At 42.3% G+C, this 26,173-nt stretch overlaps 1 protein-coding gene across 1 annotated transcript; it reads right to left on the reverse strand.

The window, feature by feature from the left end:
• Positions 1–2,120: 2,120 nt before the first annotated feature.
• Positions 2,121–25,754, reverse strand: LOC309602485 (fructose-1,6-bisphosphatase isozyme 2; the record flags this gene model as incomplete). Its single annotated transcript, XM_082336082.1, has 7 exons — positions 2,121–2,856; positions 6,092–6,211; positions 14,545–14,682; positions 15,838–15,978; positions 21,692–21,784; positions 22,709–22,871; positions 25,582–25,754. 7 exons carry the CDS (start codon positions 25,752–25,754, stop codon positions 2,662–2,664), a joined length of 1,023 nt encoding a protein of 340 aa, XP_082192208.1. The 3' UTR covers positions 2,121–2,661.
• Positions 25,755–26,173: the final 419 nt, after the last annotated feature.

Genomic DNA, 26,173 nt, shown 5'->3' on the forward strand with positions numbered 1-26,173 from the left:
TCTGTATACCCACCGCAATGCAAACTTTCTTCCAGCATGTCCCTAAAAAGTGCTTGCTTTTAGGGGCCCTGTGGTTACACTGGGGAGTACCAAGTCCCTGTTCTTACTCAGTCCTTAATCATCTCTCTTGGTCCCTTGGAAACAGGACCAGGTTACAAGTGATCTTTCTTCTGACGCAGATTGTTAGCTTACTAGACTAGCCTCAAATTATGCTTACTTTTAGATTTCCAATTTAAAAAAATGCAATAGAGTTTCTCAACAAATTGGTGACATCAACTATTTGTGTTCTTACATGGAGATAGCGGGAGAGAGAGAGAGAGAGTGACTATGCATGTATAAAATATATGTATAAACATATATATATATATATATATATATGTTTGCAGGAAAACTGATTTACTAGCTTCATAGTTGGAGTGCACAATTGCATTCTCCAGTATAAAGTTGGCTATTACCTAAACCCTCACAGTTTTTTCTGCTTCCCGTTCATTCTCCAGGATTTAAGTGTTGCTTGTGTTGCGCTGTTGATAGCACAGACTCGGGAAGCACATGATGAGGAACAGAATAAACAAGTACATACTGTACTTGCTGATCCTGGGCAGTTGTCACTGTTACAGCTTTAAAGAGTGCCGGATAAAGACCTGCAGAAAGAGTGCTTTGATACCTGAAGCAGTACTGAAATCACATCCTGACCCCTGGGATAACAATACTTAATCGTAAATACCTGTTCTGTATAATTTTATGTCTGCCTTTATTCAGCCTGCCTCTTCTTTGTGAATAATAGAACATAGTTGTAAGTTTAAAAATAACCATTAGAATTTCTTGGCAGGAGTATTTTTAACTTCTATCTATGTCCTAACGTAATTCACAGAGTGTTCTTAATAAAGTCTTGTACTAGCATGGCTGGGGGTGTGGAGTAGGGGTAAAAACGAGCAGATGAGGCAGGAGTTGCTTATGGCAAGATGGTCACCAAAAGAAACATCCATATAATGAGACAGGAGGGTTATAAAGGCATCAGAATGCCTAATACTTAAAGTGATCTAAACCCCAGTTTTCACACCCTTATCACTTAACATAGAATCATAGAATCATAGAATCGTTAAGGTTGGAAAAGACCCTTAAGATCATTAAGTCCAACCGTTAACCTATCACTGCTAAGTCCACCACTAAACCATGTCCTCGAGCACCATGTATACCCGTCCTTTAAATACCTCCAGGGATGGGGACTCAACCACTTCCCTGGGCAGCCTGTTCCAATGCTTGACTACCCTTTCGGTGAAGAAGTTTTTCCTAATATCTAGCCTAATCTTCCCCTAGCGCAGCTTGAGGCCGTTTCCTCTCATCCTATCCCATGTTACTAGAGAGAAGAGACCGACCCCCACCTCGCTACAACCTCCTTTCAGGCAGTGTAGAGAGTGATAAGGTCTCCCCTCAGCCTCCTCTTCTCCAGACTAAACAACCCCAGCTCCCTCAGCCGCTCCTCATAAGACTTGTGTTCTAGACCCTTCACCAGCTTCGTTGCCCTCCTCTGGACACGCTCCAGCACCTCGATGTCCTTCTTGTAGTGAGGGGCCCAAAACTGAACACAGGACTCGAGGTGCGGCCTCACCAGTGCTGAGTACAGGGGCACTATCACCTCCCTGGTCCTGCTGGCCACACTATTCCTGATACAGGCCAGGATGCCAGTGGCCCCCCAACATAATCACACATTTCTTTTAACTAATAATTTTTCCTCTCATTGGTCAATGAATGCCTGCTAGATTCAGAGCTGATTCCCGGTATCCTCAGGCGGTGTCAAGTCTGAGATGTGGCACTAGGGCACCAACAGGATGGGTGTGCTGGAGGTGGCTAGGAACAGTAGTGTAGCGTGTATGAAAGGACAAGCTTCAATCTGAAACGAGAACCTGTCAAAGTAAAATAAAATGGAGGTGTAACAGTGGCTTTGTGGCAATAGCTCATCTCCGGTCGCAGAGGACAATGGATAAACAGGGAATACTCATGATTTGAGTGTCACATCCGTAACAATGGTTTATTTTAATTTGTGCCATTGAAGGTTACCTGTCTGTAAATAATACAAGGCATTTTCTTGTTCTTATGAGAACTGAAATACCCTGGCAACATCACAGCCTTTTCATCTTTATTAATTACCCAAGACATATATAATTTGGAGCTTTAAAACACTGTTTCAGACAGCACAAGACTTTTGGTCTTCTCAGGGCTGACAAGATAAAAAACACCTGCAACAAAATCTCTGGCAGAAAATCCAGACAATGGCATTGCAAATGTTGATGTGAAAATTCTGTCTCAAACAATGCCAGCCATGTAATGTCAGATGTAAAGCTTCAGATCAAATGGGGATACTGACACAATCCACGTCTTTTTGTTAATATTATATAAAGTAAGCCGCTTTTGTTTAATAATCAGGCCTCTGTCTCTACATTTGCACTGCATAAATCAGAGTTAAAGGGTTTTTACATTTGTCTGCGTGGAGAAATTAAATTTTTGGTTTTCCCATCAACCATTCTCACTATTTTTCTTGTTCTCATAAAGTAGGATTTTCACTGAAAGATGGGTGCTAATTGTTAGAATCCACCATCTTGAAAGGTACAGCTTTTCCTGTAGGCTGAAGGTGGATGAGCAAGGTCTGATGTGGAAAAGCCTTTAGCTGCTCTTCTGGTGTTTCTGTACACAAGCAAGGTATTCCTGCACGTCATCTGGAGAACCGAGGATAAGAGGGACTCTCTGGTGAATACTCTCAGGTTTCACATCCAACACCGCCTCAGTCCCTGTAGTCGCCATCCCACCTGCCTGCTCAATGATGAAAGCCATAGGGTTGCACTCGTAGAGAAGTCGGAGCTAGAAAGAAAGAGGGAACACGTGATTGCCATTGGGGGGAAATCACACCAAAGGACTTACCAGAACCTAACCTTCCTTTCGTGATTTTGGAAAATTTTGTACCAAACGTCAATTGACCTAAGTAGCAATGTGTCTCTATCAGCCCCTCCTTCTTCCCTCTCGTCCTTTCACACCTCCCTTCACACCTTCTGTTTCAAGGAAGAGTGTACTGACCCTGCATCCAAGTGTCAGCACGACCATTTCCAAGCTGACGTACTGATGTGCAGCATCAGTGAAGCTGGATTTTTTCAAAAATGTCAAAAGTAGCTGTTGGGCCCACAGACATCAGCAAAAGAGTTAAGCCAGCTTAGTTAACAGTACTGGGAAAGAAAAGCCAAAATCTGTTCTCATGTACAGGCTTTATGTGTTACCTCAAAGCTTGGGGTAATCGCATTGTGTTTGGTCAGGATATTTTGGAGTTTGAAACTTGATGCTCCTAGTTTCAAATTTCAAGATTTGATTGCAGTCTTCAGAAACGTGAACAGATATTAGTGGCCTGAACTCATCCAGATAGTGACTCTGTTTTCAGAAGTAACCACAGTTATTCTTGAAAGCAAATTTTCCCTTTTGGTATGGAGGCACTTTTGGTTTGGACCCTGATATCTGTTCACATCTTTAAAAATGTTACCTCTGGGGTGCTTGTGTTCCGGTGGAATGCAAATTTATTTGGGACATATGCCAAAAGCTTCTGTGTTTAAAAGGATATTGATGATAGCTGGTTATTTTTTAACAGACATTATTTCTGCAAGTTTAGTTGAATCTTCCACAGTCTATGAAGTGCTCATGTACAATGATGTTAATACATATTTTGTTTAAAGGGCTTTTCATATCTGCAAAAGAGAGTATGTTTTCTGGGGAAAAGGAAGCATGACAGAATGCGACTGTATATTGAGACAAAGAAATGGGTTGGACACAGGACTTTATTACCCATCATTCCTTTATCACGCTGTTTGTAGTAAAAGCATGATGTATCACAAACTTAAATAGTGCATATTACCTTCATTGTTATCTTTAAAACCCACTGAAGTGCTGCTTCTGGTACAAGGACTCCATCTGACAGGCAACATAGGACCAATAGCCTTTGTTGTTCTCCTTAGTGCATGGCCAACTTTTGAAAGATCATGAGGCAGAAAACAGCAATGGTACCACTGTGGAACCACGTGTTGAGTTTCTTGTTGCTTAACTGTGGCTACATGGCTTAAGGAAAGCAGTTTTCCTTCAGGTAGTAGTGCAATTGCACTTAGGGGTCTTCAGATGGGACCTGTCTTCAGATAGGTTTAACGTTTTTCACTTAGTAGAGAACTATAAGCCTTAAGTTCATAAAAAATATTTAACATGTCTGATTTGAAAGGAGGATCTATTTGTTAGCTGCTTCTGCACTGCTTATTGAGCATTTTGTTCTCATTCTTTCTTTAACTTAAAGAAGGATCTCTGTATGCTAGGACCTACATGCACATCATTTACATTTGCTCTAAAGCCTTTGGATCAATTCCAGTGACATTTGCTTCCTCTCAGCTCTCTATCCAAGTGCATAGACTGCCTTTCAGGGGAATGATGATCAGGCCACCTGCCACAGAGGCATTCTCTCTCCAACAAGAAGAGGTTTATGTGAAAAGAACTGTATACACCTGCACTCTGAGAGGGAAAGAAGAAAACTTTTATTTGTAATGATAGTACAGTTTTGCTTCTTTCATTACTGTCTACTATGGCAGCGCAAGCCAGATCAATCCAATCGTCAATGTAGGCTAAATCGTGTGGAAATCTTGATTTCTATAAAATTATGTAAGTACTTTGTACAATTGTTATTTTGTTCTGTTTCTCATCTTTTCTCTTCAACAATGGTTTAACACAGATTTCAAAACAAAAAGTTTAATTTGAAGAAGCCAGTCAGCAAACCCACTTCTCCCACACACAGCAAATTCCTTTTTTGTCTCTTGCTCTGATACACAAACAGATCCACACTGTTTAATGCCTTTGGTTTTGTTTTGGTTTTGTTTCTTTTTTTTTTTTTTTTCCCCCCCTGGGATGCTGTATCAAATATTTAAATCAAATTGCCTGGACAAACATGCAGACATTTTATGTTGTGTATTCTGAAGAGTTCTTTTCCTGTTCTCCTCATTTCCCAGACCACTTGGACCTGCTGTTATTATGATAAATACATGCTCACCAGGATGGAACCAGTAGTCCTCTGTCCCTAAATAACTGTAGACATCAGGGTGTTCTGATACCAGTGCAGGAGATGGCGCAAGTAGTTTTATGAGGGCAAATTCCTGCGCGTACCAGCCAAGGATACAAAAACATTTGAATAGAAGGTTTTAAGTATGGTCTTGACCAGGAAAGAAGAAGGTCTTGGAGTCAGAACACCATGACCGATCTATTATGCATTGAGCCAATCATTTCCTAAGCATGACCTGCAGGTTACTGGTGGTCCACAGATCAGCTGTATAACCAGATCTCTTTTAAAACATGCTTGTTTAGAAGTTTAATAATGAGGGTATCTGATGCTGCAGGAGAAAAGTTGAAGTTGGCTATTGGCGCAGCAGATTCAGGGAGTCACTGCATCACATTGCACTGCATTAAGTCATGGTGTGTTTTGTACAGGTGTCCAAATGGGAAACCATCTTTTCCCAGAATACTGATCTCAGCATGCATAAAACTCACCTTCCACTGATGGAGTCTTTCAGATCAGTTAGTAGAAGCCTGTGTTTGCAGGGCTGGTGATAGTAAGCTCAGTACCCTTTCGAAACAGTAGGTAGGCAAACTCGGTTGTCTAACATTGGACAAAACCCTGTCTGGAGTTCAGCATATCCCACCTGAACTCTAGTTGCCAGTATAAAGTGCAGAGGTCTTCCTTAGGCCTGTGTTGTATCTGCCAGCTGTGCATAGGTATCTCAACACGTTTCTATGGTACTGAAATGTTTGTCTTTAGAAAAATGAAAAAAGGCCTTGGTTGCAGTGAAAACCATTTGACTAGTTTGTAATATAAAAGCATACAGGAAGATTTCTGGTATAAATTGGCAATTGCCTATATTTCTTGCCTAAATTCGATTGCTGACCATCACATCCATTAATAATTTTCTCCAGGGATGGAAATTATTATCTGTTTATATATCTAAACTATTCCTTTACATCTCCAGGAAAACCAGAGGTATTATGTTGACTAAGTTCACCAGGGAGAGTAAGTCAAATGATTTACCTTTCCTTTAGGACTCTTCTGATTAGCAGGATACATGAAGATCCCACCATACATCAATGTACGGTGAACATCAGCTACCATGGAGCCCACGTACCTGGCACCATATGGGGAACTGCCATCCTGAAAAACATAGAGTAAAGCATTATGTCTACCAGGCTAGACAGCTGGTACCACGGCAAAGTGTAATTTTGTTTTAAAACAGGAATCAAAGCTGCTTAAATCAGTGGCTGCTTATGGATATTGTAAATGCCTAAACCAGCCTGAAGCTTAGCCTTTTGTAAGCCATAGTGATCGTCTATGGGGTTCTAAAATAAGCACTTTAAAGAGCTGCATTCACAGTATGGAAACCAGGGTGCCTGTAATTTGAGTGCACAATTTGGTGAAAAAGCAAGGGCTGCAAACAGTGAGTGAAAGCTTCTTCACATCATCAGAACAAGGTACCCATTTGATATTGCTGATCCTTCACTGATTCCTAAGCCAGGGCATGAGGAAGGATGTCGCTTTTCACTACATGTCCAGATGGTTCCCAGAGGACTCCAGCTTTTTCCTTCTAGCTTGTTTGTCAAGTTGTGAAATTGGTCATAGCATTCATTCTGCAGCTTAGTTGGGGAGATAGCAATTTATTAATGAATACAGTTTTCCTTGCTCTCAGCTTAGAAATTAATGTTGTTGAAGGATAAGTCATTTTAGTGAGAGCAGTCAGGGAAGTATTCATATCAGTCTCAGGTCTGCTGGTCATGAAAATGGTAAGGTAGGAAATACAGAAGACACTCAAGGTGTCTTGCACAAATAGAAGTCATATACATCAAGTAAGCTCCACCTGAGAAAAGTGACACGGTACCATACTTTTATGAAGGGGAACTACACAATACAAATGTAAACTGAAGGAAAGCTTTTTGAAAGTTAGTGTGCCAAGAAGTCTGTTGGTCTTTTGATATCTCTCACTCTGTCTTCAATGAAGGAGAGGAAGAATTTTTGCGTCCCCAGAAAATTACTAGAGACTGGGACTCTCTATACATTTAATACTCATATATATTTGTGTATTGCAATGCTAAAAGTTTGAAAAGACCTCTGCATGTTTATTCTGTCTGGATCAGTTGTCTAATAAAAGATCTTAGTGGTTTCTGCAAAGCTCACCTTGTGCTGATACTAGATCCAGAGAAATACATAGAGAACTTGTTCAGCATTGCCAGCTCTAAGACCTTCAGACATCACAAGTTAGTAACCCTTCCCAGCAAAATCATAAAGTTAGCTGGGAGAAAAAAACACAGAGGTGGGATGAAAAAACACAGATAGAGAAAAACATAATTTGTTTTGAAATCACTTTTTCAAACTTCTCTATGCCACTGTGAAATTTTGATATTTGCTCTCTTCTAAAACGGGAAGAGATTCTCTTGAAATTACACAATATAATGCAACACAATGCTAGGAAGTTGAGTCCTAAGCCATTAGATATAAGACCTGGATATTTGATACAGCTGGTAGTAAAATTGGAAGAGAGAACTCTTCCAGCCTACATAATAACCCTTGTTCAACCGTACTTATACTGTTTTCCATGATCCTTTCTTCTTGTACACATTAGGAGAACTATTGAAAATTCAGAGGAAAACAATACATGAAAACAATATGACCATGAGATGGTGGAGTTCAAGATCCTTCATGGAGGAAGCAGGGCAATAAGTAGGATTACAACCCTGGACTTCAAGAGAGCTAACTTAGGCCTCTTCAAGGACCTACTTGGAGGAATCCCATGGGTCAGGACTCTAGAAGGTAGGGGGGTCCAAGAGAGCTCATTAATATCGAAGCACCACTTCCTCCAAATCCAAGATCGATGCATCCCTATGAGAAAGAAATCAAGGAAAGGGGGCAGGAGACCTGCATGAATGAGCAAGGAGCTTCTGGCAAAACTCAAATGGAAGAAGGAAGTTTACTGAATGTGGAAAAAGGGACAGGCCACTTGGGAGGAGTATGGGAATGTTGTCAGAAGATGCAGGGATGCAGTGAGGAAGGCTAAAGTCCACCTGGAATTAAATCTGGCAAGGGATGTCAAGGACCACAGGAAAGGCTTCTTTAAGTACATCAGTAGCAGAAGGAAGACTAGGGAAAATGTGGGCCCACTGCTGAATGAGGTGGGTGTCCTGGTGACAGAGGGTACAGAAAAGGTGGAGTTACTGAATGCCTTCTTTGCTTCAGCCTTTACTGCTAAGGCTGGCCTTTGGGAATCCCAGATCCTGGAGGTAGGAGAGAAAGTCTAGAGAAAGGAAGACTTTCACTTGGTCGAGGAGGATTGGGTTAGAGATCATTTAGGCAAACTGGACACCCACAAATCCATGGACACCAATGGGATGCACCCACGAGTGCTGAGGGAGCTTGCAGATGTTATTGCTAAGCATTGAAAGGTCATGGAGAACAGGAGAGGTGCCTGAGGACTGGAGGAAAGCCAGTGTCACTCCAATCTTCAAAAAGGGCAAGAAGAAGGACTCAGGAAACTACGGGCCAGTCACCCTCACCTCCATCCCTGGAAAGGTGACGGAACAGCTCATTCTGGATGTCACCTCTGAGCATGTGGAGGAAAAGAAGGTTATCAGCAGTAGTCAACATGGATTCACCAAGGGGAAATCATGCTTGACCAATCTGATAGCCTTCTGTGATGGCGGGACTGGCTGGGTAGATGAGGGGAAAGCCATGGATGTTGTCTACCTTGACTTCAGCAAGGCTTTTGACACTGTCTCCTATAACATCCTCATAGGTAAGCTCAGGAAATGTGGGTTAGATGAGTGGACAGTGAGATGGATTGAGAACTGGCTGAATGGCAGAGCTCAGAGGGTTGTGATAAGCAGTGCAGAATCTAGTTGGAGGCCTGTAGCTAGCGGTGTTCCCCACAGGTCAGTACTGGTTCCAGTCTTGTTCAACTTATTCTTTGATGACCTCGATGAAGGGACAGAGGGTACCCTTAGCAAGTTTGCTGATGACACAAAACCAGGAGTGGCTGATACACCAGAAGGCTGTGCTGCCATACAGCGAGACCTGGACTGGCTAGAGAGTTGGGCGGAGAGGAACCTAATGAAGTTCAACAAAGGCAAGGGCAGGGTCCTGCACCTACAGAGGAATAACCCCATGCACCAGTACAGGTTAGGGGTTGACCTGCTGGAAAGCAGCTCTGCAGAGAAGGACCTGGGAGTCCTGGTGGACAACAAGTTAACCATGAACCAGCGATGTGCCCTTGCAGCCAAGGAGGCAAATGGTATCCTGGAGTGCGTTAAGAAGAGTGTGGCCAGCAGGTTGAGGGAGGTTACCCTCCCCCTCTACTCTGCCCTGGTGAGGCCACATCTGGAGTAATGTCCAGTTCTGGGCTCCCCAGTTCAAGAAAGACAAGGAACTACTGGAGAGAGTCCAGCGGAGGGCTACGAAGATGACTAGGGGACTGGAGTATCTCTCTCATGAGGAAAGGCAGAGAGAGCTGGGTCTGTTTAGCCTGGAGGAGACTAAGAAGGGATCTTAATGCTTACAAATACCTTAAGGGCAGGTGTCAGGAGGATGGGCCCAGACTCTTTTCAGTGGTGCCCAGTGACAGGATAAGGAGCAATGGGCACAAACTGAAACACAGAAAATTCCATCTGAATGTGATGAAAAAATTCTGTACCTCGAGGGTGACAGAGCACTGGATGAGGCTGCCCAGAGAGGTTGTAGAGTCTCCTTCTCTGGAGATATTCAAAACCCACCTGGACACTATCCTGTGCAACCTGCTCTAGGTGAAGCTGCTTTAGCGGGGGGGTTGGACTAGACGATCTCCAAATGTCCCTTCCAACCCCAACCATTCTGTGATTCTGTGAAAGTGTGAAAGACATGATGAATAAGACATAGCCTGGAGTTTTTATACTTAGTTTCATTTAAACCTGTCCCTATTACTTCCAGGCACAACTGAACAATACTTTTAAGTATTTGATCCCTTATTTTTCATGGCTTACCCTCAAAGAGTTACATATTTAGACTTCAAATGATAGCTTCTCCATCTCACAGCTGTTTGCACTTGTGACTTTGCAACTGTAAAAATCTGAGGTCAGAAAAACACACCTTAAGAGGTGTTAAAGAGAGACCAAAGCACATTTGCAGTTTAAGAAAAGACAATTTTCAGGGAAAGATGTGATTACAGCTAAAATTACCTTTAAAAATACAATCAAAGGAAGGTGATGGAACCTCTTTTATGGTTTCAGAAGGTGATGAAGCAAGTTGTAAGAGAAGTTTGTTAAACATTAAGAAAAGTCAGCATATCAATCATAAGCAGGCCCAGAAACAGACTGCAAAGGACAGCTTCTATGACATTGTCAAATAAGGAGTCTGCAACACTCATGTATAAAATTTACTGTCCATGAGCTGCACAGCCGAGCCACCTGTGTACAAATCATCAGGTATGTTTTGGATGTGCTGGATTTCCTATTCACGTGCAGGTCATTTACACAATTTATGTGTACATGGGCAGTATTATGTGAAGCTGATGAGATGTCACTGACAATTTTAGTTGCTTCTTACCCTGGTATAAATTCACCTGCTAGAAACACAGTGCTGAGACTGTGCTGAGAAAAAATACAGAGGAGAAATTCCTCCATTCTAGTACAGTTATCACTTGAACCACAGACTGAAATAAAATTTTCACTTTCCTTAGTGTCCAGCTACCTGCATGGAAGGAATAAAGAGTCTTTTTAGTTACTAGAAATGTTACTTCTTGTTTCTCCAGTTTGGTCACTCACGCATTTTTCTTACAGATGAGAAAGTTAATAGGTGTTGCATGCGTGTTGGCATATTGCCCAGGCTTTCTTCTCAAACAAAATAAGAGAGCATGAATGCTAGGGAAATTCATCCCAAGTTCTGAGTAATGCCAAGCTGTGTGTTTGTCCAGTGAGCACTTCACACTGGTTCGGCTGATGCTAATGAATGAGTTGGAGAACCTTGATGTTCCCTTGGTGAGCATCCATGGAGTAAACTTGTGATCGCTCTTAGTTTCACCCTTTCCACTGCTTTTCTTTGCTTAACCTAGAGGAACAAAAATGACTCATAACAGATAGGTCCTGTGATTTTTTCTTCACAAAGTGATGGAAGTCACTTTCTCACTTCTTTATTCTACTGATTTCTGGCAACTATGTTCCTCCACAGCAGAACAAGACCATGTTTTTCCTGCATAACTATGATGAATAGGAGAGTGGGGGGAAAAGTCTTTTCTACAGACTACAGCAGCAACATCCTGCATCCCCTCCCTTCACCTACAGTTATGGTGGCAAGAGCACAGTGTTTTTATCAGCTTTTGTATGTCACTCCAGCACAGCTGGGCTGGCTGGCAGAAGAATGCTTCATGCTGAAATGTGCTGTTGATGATAAGTTTTTGACAGCATTGCTAAGACAAATCCTTAACCAGGGAGTCTCCATTGCATGGCTCTCAATCAACAAGCTGTGAAAAGACTCAACTTCTGTTGTAGCCGTAGGAAGCAAAGATAGAAATGGGTAGAACAGGAAAGTACGACAGTGCTCACAACATGTTTCTGAGTTCTACCGTCAGTGAACTAGTGCCAGCTAGATTCTAGGGCCCTGCAAGCATTACTGGAGGAAGAACCCACTTTGGGAAAGAATTAGAGTGAAATTTGTGCAGAAACAGTTCCTGGCCCAGCAGTGCCCATTATACAGTGCAGGCTGCAGTAAATGTGTTGCATTACAGGCAGCCTTGCAAATAGCAGCTTGCTTTTCAATATCTGGTTAAGCAACAGGAGATGTTGTGATGCTTAACAAAAAATTAGCTTTACTCTGGACTCTCATTCCAGAAGAGATGTGTCTAGACAAATATTTCCCACTAAGATCCACATGACAATGGCAGGAGGTTTACAGCTGACCTGCAGAACAGCAGCACTTTCCAGTGCTTTTAATTCAGAATTGATGCCTTAGGTGAATGGTGGTCCACAAGAAACTCTGCGGGTCAACATGGCTTTGTAGTCCAAACTGTCTGATCTGGGATGCTGTTGTTAGATAGTAAGGGAAAATCTCTCCTCTCCACATAAACAGTTGATTTGTAATGTTTGGTCGTCAATGACAGTGATACAGAAAATGGGGCATGCTGTCGACAACATCCTACTTTGTTTGCCTGTTTTGTTTTTAGCTTTTCAGTTTTCTGTGGCAATGTTTGAAAGTCATCTGAACAGCATGTTGACCAAGAACCACAGGAAGGAGGAAATAGAGATAGGATCAAAGGAAAAAAAAGGGACAAAAAAGTGACAAGCAGCTGAAATTAATGCCTAGTCTCTTGGCTTCTTGTGGCCAGAAGGCCATAGGGTGAGAGTGGTCCACCTGAGTAAGAAGGGGTCCCCCATGCCCCACACATCAGTTCCTTCTCAAATGACAGGCAGGGTATATCCAGCAGATACCCCCCACTGCCCTTCTCCATGCTGAAGAGAGGAAAACAAAGACCAAAGCTGTGCAATGCTCCACCTGGGCGCTGCAGGGAAAGTAGGAACATCACCAATGTAGATGTAGCTGATAGGGTGATGCCAGGAAGCAGGTTTCATGCTATGGAAGGGCGGCAACACCTTCTCTCTTGTCTTCCCCCAATGCAAATATAACGTCCTTTTTAAATCAAGGAACTGAGTTATGCTGTTTCCAAAACTCACGTTCATAACAAGCTTTCAGATGGGCAGGGCACTTCCTTGTGCTTTGTGGCCATAACATTGGTGCCTTGGCCTTTCTGACGCAGAGAACCCTACGTCTCAGAGCAGCAAAGCGATGTGCTTGCTCAGCACCCTTAGGAGGCTTCTCCTGCACCAAATAACCTGTGCACTGCTGTGCTGCTTGCTTTAAAGTAACAAAAATACCTTCTGCAAACTTCTGTTGCATTAGCGCAACAATATTTTCAATAGGTTTTCGTCAAATGAAGCACAGATTTGAGATAAAATAGTGTTTGGAAATGAGGTTTTACCTTTATGTCCTAAACTAAGGATTTAGTGAATCACATGATAGAGCTGTTCTCACTGAGCCTGTGGTGAAATATCTCCGTCTGGTCTTTCCACTGAGTTTGAAATCTCCTCAGTCTTTTTACAGTTGCCTAGGGTTGATTATTTGTTTAAGAGCTTTACTTTAAACAACACTTGGCTGGTTTGCAAAAACACAAATTCATAAATCCAGTGTTAGTGCATTATACTGAATACATAGCTCAGCATAATGTGAGCAGAATGAGAAGCAGGGATGGCTTTCTCTTTCCCAGCTGGACTAGTTTTCAGGAAGTATGAAAGTTGTGTCATGGGTTTCTGCTTCTCTCACAGCTGGACTGAAAGCAGACTTTGAAGTTTCAAAATAACCTCAAATATTCAAAATGAATATATTTTAAATGCTGTGATGTGACACCCTCTGTAGCGAAAATCGGGGTAATATGGAAAAGAGGTTTTCATAAGAAGTCAGGATTGCAGTTATATCCAATGTAATAAATGCAGATTTTCAGCTCAGAAGGAGCTTTTCATAGAACTATGGTTTAAAATCTTACTTGTTACTTTTCCTTTATACAGCACCCTGAAGTTTTCTACTGGATACATTGATTTTTACATGACCCCTGTAAAAGTATTCTCAACACATAATAGCTTAAAAAATAATCCTATGGCTTTTTTTTTAACAAGAAGAGCATTAAAACCAGTTTCCTGGCCAAATTCAGCCCTGAGCTGTTACACATCACCATATTTCGTTATGACTTACTGGTCACATAGCCACACTTTCTAGAGAGCGTCCAACTTTCCACATTGAGAGCTTGTCTTGTGTCCTCCTAGCATTGACTAGTATGTCCCCACGAGGAAGTTCATCAGACATGGGATGTTCTCAGCTTTATCTCTCTGAAGGATACAGTATAATCCTCTTAACAACAGAATATAGTGAAATTGTGCTTCACACCTTTTTTTTTTCTTTTTTCCAACCTATGAGTTGGTTCGTGCTCCATATTGTGCAAGTAGACAGTGCAAGAGTGATACTGCATTTCTCAGATGCAAGCATGTACACGAAGGAGACAGTGATGCCACGCAGATCCCTGCAAGCACCTTCTGGGCAGTACGTGGAATCTAGACCCAAATGCCCAGCTGCACATATGACTGAGCTGCATATTCAGATAAGCTAGAAAACAAGGGTTCACCCACTTTTTGCTGGCAGTTTCAGAGCTTTGTCAAAAATCTTGGTTCTTCATGTACAGCACATTTTCCTCCACACAGTGACAAAGAAGCTATGAATTTACTTACTGAAGTCTAAGTTATAAAAGATGTCAGGGCACCAGAAACCAACGCATCAGATACATACCCAAAATGGACCTGATGGCATGAAAGGGTTACGTGGGGCTGAACTCAGCGAGGCCCTCAAATCCTTTCCCATCAGCCAGGGCTGCATGGAAGGCAGGCTTGCCAGCACACAGTACATTGGGTACAGTGTTAATATTTTCTTACCTCAGGGAATTTCTTCTTTTGTAAATATTCTGTCATTGCAGGATCAAAATACTTTGCATAACCTTCATTGAGACTGTATACCTTCCCTTTCTTCTTGATTTTAACATCTCTGTCCACCAAAATAAATTCACCGAGTGCCTACAGGAGAACAGGATAGACCAGCTATTAGCAGGCAGCAGAACATTTTGTTGACTTTCTGTAACAGTTGTCGCACTAGAGATGGCAGAAACGCTCGCACAGCTTGGTCCTTTCAGCACCAGTCTTGTGTATAACTTCACAGTATTTCAAACAGAGCAGAAAGCACAGAATCTGTGTTAAGTTCATGAAAACTTGCCACATTGGTAGCATAAACAAAAAGCAATTTGACTATAATAGTTAGCATATCAATGAACACCAGTCAGCCCTTAAAGCAGATGGATCACGGATCTCTGTCCACAAATCATAAGGTTACAAGTTAATAAATTACACTGCCTTCTGATTTTTGAACTCTTCTTGCCTGTCTTGTCTAAATATCTTGAAGTGAATGTGGTCAGCTACCCCCAGGTGTTGCTGTCTGCAGTCTGAGTGCAACTTCCACCTTCTCTTCCTCTGTCTCTAACCAGAGCAGTTCAGCTCCCAGTTCTTCCCTCTTGGAATGAGCCTATTTATAAAAGTTAAAAGGAGCTTTGATAATAATGCATCCTTTTATCAAAAAGAACTCCTATGTTATTGCCCACATCTAATGCTGGTTTCTCAAATGAGCCATCTCCTTCCTGCATTCCTCCAGTAGCACTTGTTAGGCTCCTGGGCTGGGCACCGAGGGGTGGCACATGTCTGATTTTATGGGTATGGTTGTGCTTTTGGAGATTGTTGGGGGTATACAGCTTAGAGGACTTGGCCATGAAACTAAATTGCACTCAGGAAATCAGACATTGCTCTGCATGAACTGTATCAACAAATGGTCCTTGCCCCAGGCTAAACACTGAGCATGCTGAGGTTCTTCTACAGACAGTAAAAGCAAGAACAAGAAAAAAGCAGGAGTCCTTTAAGTGGAGTCAAAGGCAGGGTTTCAAATGCTATTTAACTTAAACTCTCTGCCACTGAGTAGAAAAAACAAACAGAGGTATTGCAACCAACATATTCATGTATTATTAAATACTTGTAAGGTGGACATGGGATGCTCCAGGATGTGGGTGAAAAAAAGAATTGCATAGATTGCCTAGGTTACAGAGACAAGGAGTAACAAAAATGAGTAAATCCAAGCACAGAAAGCTCTAAAAGATAGTGGCAATGTGATTAACACCATGACTGTACCGGATCGAGCATGAAGCAGTCCACTCCTTGCCCTGTGGAGAGGGCAACCAGTGTAGCACTGCCGTACAAGGCATAGCCTGCAGCAACAATATTGCGTCCGGGCTGCAAAGCATCTTTTTCAGAGGGCTCTTCATCTGTTTCCTGAGGAAAAATTACCATTGGATTGAAGGTTAAATTCTTATAAGAAACAATAAAAACAACACTTCAGTAGTGATGTGGGGCAGATTTCTTTTTTGTGTCTACGCAGGCCTTTGAAACAACCAAAACAGAGATTGTTCCCACTAGTTCAGGGCAAGTTTGGTACAAGTACATGTGCACGCTGGGACAGGACGTTGAGAGTTTGTTATTTTATACATGTCATGCAATCAATACGATACCTGTAACAAAGCTGATACCTTAGCATTACAGCCCAGTCTATTAAATCAAGATCATCAGAAATCTGAGACAGAACAGAGGTACTAATTTTCTGTAAATGTAAACATAAGCTATCATACTGACACCCCTCAGAGGGAGTAACTGTGAGGTGAATGCAGTAATTAACATTACAGACAAATTGCTTCCAGTAATGCAGAATTTAAGGGTAGACAGTGCAACATGATGGAACCAAGATTGTGCATTGGTTTCTGCTGGTGAAGAGGTAGGTAACTGAAGTGATATAAATGTTCATATTACATATAAAATAACAAATGCATTTGTGTATGTAATGTGTGTGTGTGTGTGCAGGTATGCATATATAACTCTACACAGAACATTCACGTGGCTTTTTACTTCAGGCTTTTAATCAATTTCCGACACTCGTATTTTGATTTGACACATTGGTTATCACTGAACAACAATAGCCCCAGCAGACCTGGTGCAAATATTTCCTGCCAGCTCTGAGGGAGTGCCTCAGCCATGGCTTACAAGAGTTTGACTGGTGGGGTAAGAGAGGAGAACAGCCAAGAGTACTTGGGAAGGCTGGCTCTAGCCTTCACCTCCTGGGACTACAAAATGTGTAGGGAATGCTTGATACTAATGTTTCTTTAAAAGCCTGTTGGTTGTGGTGGGTCTTCTGTGGATGTTTTGATGGTGGTTCCCGAAGAATTAAAATGAGAACCCCCTCAGATCCTTTCTTCAGGCCCTGGTTTAGCATTTCATTGCTCCAAACTCAGACAATTTCTCAGTGATTGGATGGGCTTAATTAGATTGAGTAACAGCTAAATAGAAATAGCAGGTCCAGCCCAAAATATCTGGCTAAAAAATAAATATCAGTGGACACTGTTTTGTGTAGGAAATAAAATATATGATGAATATTGAGTAAATCCCTTAAAAAATCAAGAATGCCTTCCACAGATATTTTCCAAAGGAAAACACTTCTCCTCCAACAAACAGAGAAATTCTCTGCTGTTCCCCATGGCACGGAGCTCTCAGGGTGCCCATCAGGGTCCTAGCTAGGTGGAAGGCTAAGGGTAACCTGGGGATCCCGTTTATCATTGTATGCCAACATCTAGAGGAAAAATGGGGTGGGGGACACCAAAACTACATCTTTCATGGCCTATGAAGACAGTAATTCCACATCAAAATGTTTTCATTTTCAGCTGAAAGATTTTGTTACTTTTCTTACTTTCGCTTATAGTTTTTAGCTGTATTTTGCTCAAAAGTTTTTATTATTATTATTTTGCCAAGTTCTTCTGTGCAAAAATATCCGGTTGCCAACCAGCTCTGCATGAGAGCTGAAATATAGCATGTACAAATACATCTGGTATGCAGTCCCTTGGAATTATTTTATGTCAAGGTGCTTATTCAGAGACGTTACAATGCACGTAATGAAGGAAGACTAGTTAAAACTCCTGTTTGTATATTCCAGAGCTTTGAATACTGACTATGAGTGGCTAATCCTTTGCTAAATAATCTTTTACAGAACCAACTATTATACCCTACATAGCATCTTCTCTTTCAAAAATACATCCCCATGGCACATACATCTCAACATCAAAAGCAACGGTTGTCTATAGTAGACTAATTATTTGCAACATTAAATGCAGAATTAAACATACATTTACACCACTAGTCACAAACATATGATGATTCTCCTAGCTTTTTGTATGCTTTCCCCATTAAATAAAGATTAATTTTGGATAAATACAGTAAAGAGGTTTGTTTTATAGAATATGGTGTATATACAGTATATGCAGCTGTTGGTTACATATGATATGGATTTAAAATAGATTTTTCTGAAATGAGCTTTTCAGTCCTATCTCTTAAATGCATTTTTTTATGTTTATATGGCTGAAAAAACACATATTTGTTGACTATTCTGAAAAAACAGATGAACTCCTCCCTTGGGAGATGGACAGTTGGGCAGAATTAACTTGTTTTTTCCATCCTTATTCACATCTATGTTTCCAAGAGCCAGCTTCCAAAAGGAAGGAAAAAAGCTCAGTCTCAGACAAACATTTTGCAGACCTTGTCAGAATGTAAAAAAGCTAGAGATCAGCTGATATTTCATTGTTAGGACTGCAGGAGTTTTGTCCTGCCAAGTACCATATACTGTGAGACAAACCAGGGAATTAAGCTGGCCAGTAGACTCTAATAGCTGCTGAATATTTTCACTTCTTTCTGGTGCACAGATGGATTTCCTTTCTATTATATTTTGACTACGAGATGGCGGTAGTGAAACCTCTTTAGAGGTCTTTATGCAAAGCACTGAAATAGGCAGAGGGATTGCAGAGAAGCTCTGACAAGCAGTGGCAGGGTCACTTTGGCTTGTTGTTGGAGTGAAGCAGATGAAACAAGGTCCGCAGAGCCTGGCTATAGGAGTACCCTCAGGTGATATCCGAGTTTGAAAACTTTTGCCTGTATGATTTGCCCACATCACATGAGGGAGTTCTCATCAGCACTGGGAGCAGCTCTGGAAGGACTTGGTTTCCACGTCTCCGTTTGTATCATGTGTTTCATGAGTATCCTTTGAATTTGCCCTGAATTCTTACACCTTCTCTGTGAGGGACCACAGGGAGGGGAGGACATTGTCCTCTTGACAATGGGGGGGGGGGGGGGGAGAACAAAATACATCTGAGGCACTAGGCAACGTTACAAATTAAAACCAGAAAGAAACAAAGCATCAGCGTTTCATAGCATTTACGTGGAGTATGAATTGAGAGTTGCAGATTCAGCTCAGTGGCATGAAATCTTGGGAAGAATCCAAGCAAAAAATACTTACTGTCACCACATCCTGACACTCCAGCAGCGGAGACCCCCGCAGCAGCAGTGACTGTCAAGGTCCTATCCCTTGCTCTGGCTTCTGCTGATTCAGCAAGGCTCCTCCCTCAGCCTCACTTTTCTGATGTTTCTGGTCTTTTTAACAATACCACCCATGCTTCAGAAAGTAAAAGCCAGGTGGAAAATTAAATAAACCTAAGATGGCATTTATTTCCTGGTGGTTTTCTCTAAGAAACTGATGCAGTGCTTTTCTGGCAGGAGGCAATGGTACCTGCCACCATGGTGGTGGCTCTGGATTGGGAGCAGCCAGAGAAACGTTTTCAGGTTTGAAACATATTGGCCCAGTCTGGCCTTTGTAGAAAAGTACTGATTATCTTTTTTTTTCCTAAAATGAGGGAAATATTTCAGTTCTGGAGGGTGTGCCTTCGGAAATGAAGTTAAGGTGCTGGTATGGTGAGAAAATCAGTCATGCAATCTTCTAAGAATTGGAAGGTACCAAATATTAGACAGGTGCTGAGGATCATCCTTTGGAATTACAATTGTTTTAGCTTTTCTGAAATTATGTTCATGAACCTTAAATGGCTTGAAATTATGTTTTCTTTCTTAAGTGACTCTAAGCCACTGGGATAAACATCCCACTTTTATTCCTTTCACACTACCCTTCAGTAACAATAAATAAAGCACTTATTATTTCATTATTTCAAAGGGTTTGAAGTTAATAGGGTTTGAAGTTAATAGGTGTCACTATGAAATTGTCTTGTCTGAGAGGAAGGTGCATGAATTAACATATACTTTGGAATTAGCATTTTAATGGAAAGAATGATGCAAGTGAAAGTCTGTAAATTCAACATTGTTTCTAACTTTCCAGGGAAAATGGATAAGTTGTTCTTGTAATTGACAAACCGTGCTTCATCCTAGCAGCAGGGTTTTCATTTGGGTATGAAGCATTTCTACAAAGCAATGTAATTTTCTTTTTATGAAGCACTGAAGGGCATCCACCCACATGAAAACCAGTAACTTAGAAACAGTATTTACAACAAATATGTTAATATACATTAGAACAACAACAACTCTGGAAGGATCAGAAAATTATTGAAACCTTGAGCATTTGGGAGTGACATGAGTTCTTTGGGAAATGTTTCTATTCTGAAGCAGAAACCTAGAGAAGACTGGGCAGTCTTTACACACATTAACAGGTGAGTTAAAGATGGTAGAGAAATCTAATCTGTATTTCAATCTGCTAAGCTATATTTATCACACTGAGCTCTTGCCTTTACAGTTACGCAGAGTAACTTAACACAACACTTCTAAACAGAAAGCTAATGTTTCATATTTGTAAGATAGTGCTTACCACCTTTAAGAAGAGTGGACAACACAGCTATTGCCTACTGTAAATGTCGAGACGTGCTGTAGTCTTTTAGGCTAACTTTAGAGACATAAATGAAAAGGCTGGGGGTCCCTTTGCTTACCATAAGGGCACATGACATGGTTTGCATCCATACAGCTAAGCTCTCTTCCCTGCAGAAAGCAAGGTGGTAGATGGTACTGGAGGTAGTCCCTGGGCTGCTCTTTCCACAAGCCATATCCGGACAGCATCTCAGTGTTGTCTGGCTTGGGCTGTATCTGTGATTAGCGTTTGCACTAACCATTAACAGTGTGGACAGCCATATGCCAGCACTTGGCTTGTGCCATGACCCTCTTGAGATTGTGCCATAACTATTTGGTTTACTAGTAGATGTATATTCTCAACAGTGATGATTAGTGTATCGCCTACCAGAAAAGTAAAAAATGAGGACTAGCCAGTTGAAAATTATGAGTTAAAAGATGAGAGCAGACTTTAAAAACGTATCTTCGTATGTTTGAAGTGTAGCATCTGAATCTGCAAAGTCTTCTTTGCAGTCACAAGTACTGTAAATATTACTTCACAATCGTGATGTCTGAGGGTCTGCCATAGTCATATGACTGTGAGCTCAGGCTTTGGGAAAAACACCAACTGCTGGGAGATTAGCAATCAAATCACAAGATTCAGCATGACTGTAACTATGAACGTTTGTTAACTGGCCGCGCAGTTGCTGTTTTGTGCAGCCCCATGGGAGCAGACATGCTGGCGGGGCGCTGGTGGTTGTAGGTGACTGCTTCCTTCAGTCTCAGGTGGCCTCCATCATTAGCATGCTTATAAACCCCATCTGTAACAGGGATAGCAACTCGCACCAGGAGGCCACCACACTGCTAACCGTGATGCAGTCCCGGCAGTGACTGTCAGCCCTCCCCAGTCGGTATCCGGGAAGACAAATACTGTGATTCGTAGGCACCATGACACCCCTCAGCTCTCCTCCAGCGAGTAAAGCATCGCTGACGGAGCTAATCAGATGCCTGATGGTGAGAGGGTTTTATTTCTGTGCCTGTGTGTCTGGAGGAGGGAAGTGCTGCCACCTATCAATTTCACAGAGCTGAGTGTCTCCTTCCTGGGAATTCAGGCAACATTTTAGCATAAGTGAATCTCAAGTGCTACCTCTTCTACTCTTTCTAAGGCTCTATTGATCCCAAAGACACCTAAAGGACCTAGGAAAGAAACTAAGAAAGTCAATATACCCAAGACATTTTGCCTTCACCAAGTGAATCGTGTCATGCGTGCTTCATTCATCCTCTTTCTTACCTTTTTGTAGATAGCAAATATCGTTCCTATCGGTGCCAAGCAGTCTATATTGGATGAGCCATCAAGGGGGTCAAAGCACACCACATATTTACCCTAAAACAGAAGTGGCAAGGGAAGCATTAAATGATACGCAGTCTGGCACCATCATTTCCTTTTACTTGAAAAAATCCATGTTTTTCTGACTGCGCTTAGCCCTCCAAGCACGCCTGACACAGCTTGTCGGAGAAAGCTGTGCTGTTGACCCAGCTGGCCCTTCAGCACAACACCCACTCCCTGCAGGGCCTACCAGAGAAATAGGAGAGGCTATGTTTCTGCTCAGACAGCACAAAATCTGATGATAGAAAGGAGCAGTCCTCTGCTGCCAAGCAGTGCAAGAAATCGCTTGAAAGCAAAAGGAGTGACTCATTCTGGAAGCGAGCATCTTCCTCGAGTAAATATGTTTTGGTTTGTTACGTTTTGTTCCGAACAAAAGGATTTGCCTGTGCTGTGAGGTTTGAGGGCAAGAAGGCAGAAAGAAAACATCTTGGGGAAAGAGTAGGTTACATCAGCATGAGCAGTATCATGCTGCAATAGGATCCCCTCCTGGGGGAAGCCTGATGAAGCAGTCAGGTGTTTCCTCTGGACGTGTAACGTAAAACCCAGTTCTGCCAGCCTCTCATCTCATTTTATCTTGCCTAAATGTTAATGTAATCCAAAACCATTACACCAGCGGTCAGGGAATGTAATAGTACACTTATACCTGGGGTCTGGGGTGTGTTAACAAATGCTAAAATAATTATTCTCCCCCCCCTTCACAAAACTTTAATAATAATTTTACCCTCCACAGCTCCTTCAGCTGTTGAAACCATGCCATCCACCACAGTTATTAATCAAAACAATGCAGTAATAGTGCAAATTTTCTGAATTCCCCTGGGAAGGGTTGGTTTTGGGCCAGGCCCAGGTTTCATACTTGAAACACGAGTGCCACCTGCTGCTGCCTGAGCCGATAACCCCCCCGAAGGCAGGAGCTGCACAGACCCGCTTGTCTTTCGGGGTGAGGATGGCCTCCTTGTTCTCCTCCGTGACCAGGACACAGGTGCTGTAGGAGGACTGGAGCATATTAATCACCAGGGAGTTGGATAATACGTCCAGCTTCTTCACTTCATCACCAGTCACGTTCACAGTGCCAGCTATACCAAACCTACAGAAAAGTAAAAATATCAAGAACCCTGAGGGAGGCCAATGTTACAGGTTTTTAGGAAAAAAACAAGTCAAGTGACTCCTTCCTCTCTTCTTCCCACATGTCTAACCTTTCGATTAAACTGCTAAGGTGCATTAGGAGATGGTTGCTGCTACTAGAAAATAAATAAAAGCATGCGTGAGAAAGAGAAAGGGTGATGGCAGCATTTTTGGGCTTTACCTGGGTCATTTTGCTCCTGCTTGGATGTTCTCCAGGCCAGGAGCAGAGCCCACAGCCAGGCCACTGGGTGCCAGGCTTCCCTAGCAGCCCCGCAAAGCAGCTGGCAGCAGCTTCGAGGAAGAAGGGGCCGTTAGCATCTGCATTATTTTCTGCCTTTGGCTGCTCAGAGGTCCGTGATGGTCCTCTAACCCACGTCCACTCAGTCCCCAGCTGCTTTGTGGCCAGCTGGGGTTAAACCACAACACCTCCCCAAAATCAGAAGATTTCAAGACACCTCCAGATAATTCCCTGTGGTGAACTGTATCTTAGGATCAAGGTCTGTTTTACTCGGTGATCCTCAGCTGAGTTAGGATGATGCTTCCATTCCTTATCCCGATTTTAGCAATACACTAATGATGTAGTATATAGTAGCATACATTTTTTCTGACACTTTCAGTTGAGGAAGCATTGTTTAGACCTAATATGCATGGTCTGGGCATCTTAGAAGTATAAGAAATCATACAGGGAATAGATACAGCATTTTTATTCATTATGGAAAAAAAAAAAAAAGGAAGGGGAAAGGGGCAACTAATTAGTCCCTAGGATGTTGGTCAGCAGCAGGCCTTAGTTGGGGGCAGGGTAGGTCTTTTGTCTTACTCAAAGCTCAAAGCTGCCCGAGCTTTTCAGAAGTATTGAGCATTTTGGGCACTCTATTTTGGAGTGCCAAGTTTGAGATACTGGAAAGGACTGTGATTTTCAGGGAATGCTAAGCACCCATTCTCCAGCTAGTGTGTTTTCAGGCACATTCCCAGCTCAAGTCTATGGCTTGGAGAAAGTCCTCCTTTACTTCTGAATGACGAATTTGTTAAAAATTCATGCCAAGCTCTTTAACATTAAAGAAGCCACTTCACAGTCTCCTATTTGGAGGGGCTAGAAAAAGCAGAGCTCTCTAACTTCACAAATGTAGATGGATGCAAGCCAGTCACCGTGGTTGAAAGTTTGCCACAGGAATTTCTGCGATTTCATGGTTAGTTGCAGTAATTTGAATGGTGCAAGTTACTCATTTGTGTGTTTGGATACTTAGAGGTATTTCTGGTTCATCATCTGAAACTTTTGTTTAGAGAAAGAGACATTCGCTCCTTAACATAATGGATGTTTTCCTTCTGAAGGGAAGATTCATCGAGCACAGTAGCTGTGTGTCCTGTAGGCTAGGTGGCTATTCTACCTCTAGTCTATCAAATAGAGGTTCTCCCCACTTATTAAATACTTCAGAGGTTGCATATTGAAAGATAAAAATGAGATAAAATCAACTGTTCCTCTAAGTCAGGGAGGCAAAACGGCTCAGCTTCACCTAGTAAGTACAGAGACAAAGTGCCCAACAGTTAGGGCATGGGAGCCTGACGCTGCTGTTAACTTTGAGTATGTATGTCTGATGTCTTCTCCACATATTATGGTCCATGCCTGTAAAGTGAGGGTGATAGTACTGAGACATTGAATTCATGGTTTGCAAAGATCATTGAGGACTTTGACCAAATAGTAAACACAAAAAACCTCAGTGTCATACATTTTGGTGTTTCCAAGGCAAAAAAATTACAAATGTTGTCTTTCTTACACAAATATATTCCTGGTCTTATTTATGCGTGTGTGCATATGTGCATACACAGGCATGTACAGAGGCATATATTTCAATACATAACAAAACCTGTATATTTTAAATGCATAATTTTATTAGGATGCTCCAGCTCTCTGAACTGCTTCAGATAGGTCACCATTAAAAGAATGACACTGATGTCTGTTTCACCTGGCTGTGTGACGAACAGCTCGGTTCATTCCAGGCTTTGCTAAGGCAATTCTTTATTCCATTTGCTGAACCACCAGATGCCACATAGTTACGTTTATTTTTCATATAGAGCCTTTTAAGACTGCCCACCTGTAACCCTGATACTACTTGAGGAAGGAAGGAGGGGAAATGCACTCCTGCATGACAGCATGTGGCGTTTCTCACGGGGCTGCGGCTTTAGACCATTACTTAAGCTGCAGTCAGGCAGAACATCAGCTTCCCAAGACAAGCCAAGCCCTGATTTGCACAGCTCAGCACTGGGCTTGGATGTTAGCAAAAAATATCACAGTGTGATATTCTGCATTAAAAATATCATGGTGTGATATTCTGCAAATTCACAGTAGATTTAAAAATGTATCAATATCAACGTTCACAAGGGATAATGAGGTGAGCAGTCATTGAAGTTCCGACTTACATTTTTAGAGTAAAATATTACAGAACAGCAGTTAGTCTAAATGTCTATCTTGCGCCCAATATTAAAATGCTCCAGAAAGAAAGATCTCCCACTTCCCACTCTTGATAATCCAGGCTCTGACCTCATGCCTACAGTCATTCGGCTTAAAAAAGACACTTTCAATGTATTTACGAATCCCTGCCCTCTCCCCAGCCTTGCTGTGCAAGCAGCTGCCTCTCTACCTCCTCTTCCTCCCCGTATTGCTAGGTAGGACTCACATGTGGGCAAGGCCTGCCTTTCTGACTGCAGAGGAAATGGCCTTTATGGCAGTCAGCATGGAGTTGAGCAGCTGTGTCAGCTCCCCTGTCGCTCCTTTAACGCGGCGTCCCTTCTCCATAACGAATCGTGTGAGCGTCAGCATATCTGTTTCGAAAGGGGTTTTGTCGGACATTTTTGCTGGGTACCAGAGTTGCTATCTTCTCGGCTGGACGAGGCACTTTCTTGCTGTGTTGAGATCCTGGGTAGCTGGTTTATTTTGAGGCAAAGCTCTTGGCTGCGTTGCTGGTCAGAGTTTATTCAGATGTTTCTGAGACCATGTGATTGAGTGCTCAGAATAACTGCACCCCAGGCTGGCTCCACGGCTCCTCTGAGGTGCAGGAAAGGAGCCTGAGACGGGACTACAGCTGAGCAACCGCGGCTCAGCTGCCCTCCCCACGCACTGGAATTAGTGATGTGCATCTCTAGTAACATATTCTAATTGTGCGTTAGACTGCTTATAACTCAAAGCTCTTGCTGGCTGCTTATCTGGAAACTGCTTTTCTGTAGCTGCTGCTCAGCAGAGAGCTCAACATAGCCAAGGCAAAGCGCAGA

This window comes from Platalea leucorodia, assembly GCF_965183815.1.
Source record: "Platalea leucorodia genome assembly, chromosome: Z".
In the NCBI taxonomy this organism is placed as follows: domain Eukaryota; kingdom Metazoa; phylum Chordata; class Aves; order Pelecaniformes; family Threskiornithidae; genus Platalea; species Platalea leucorodia.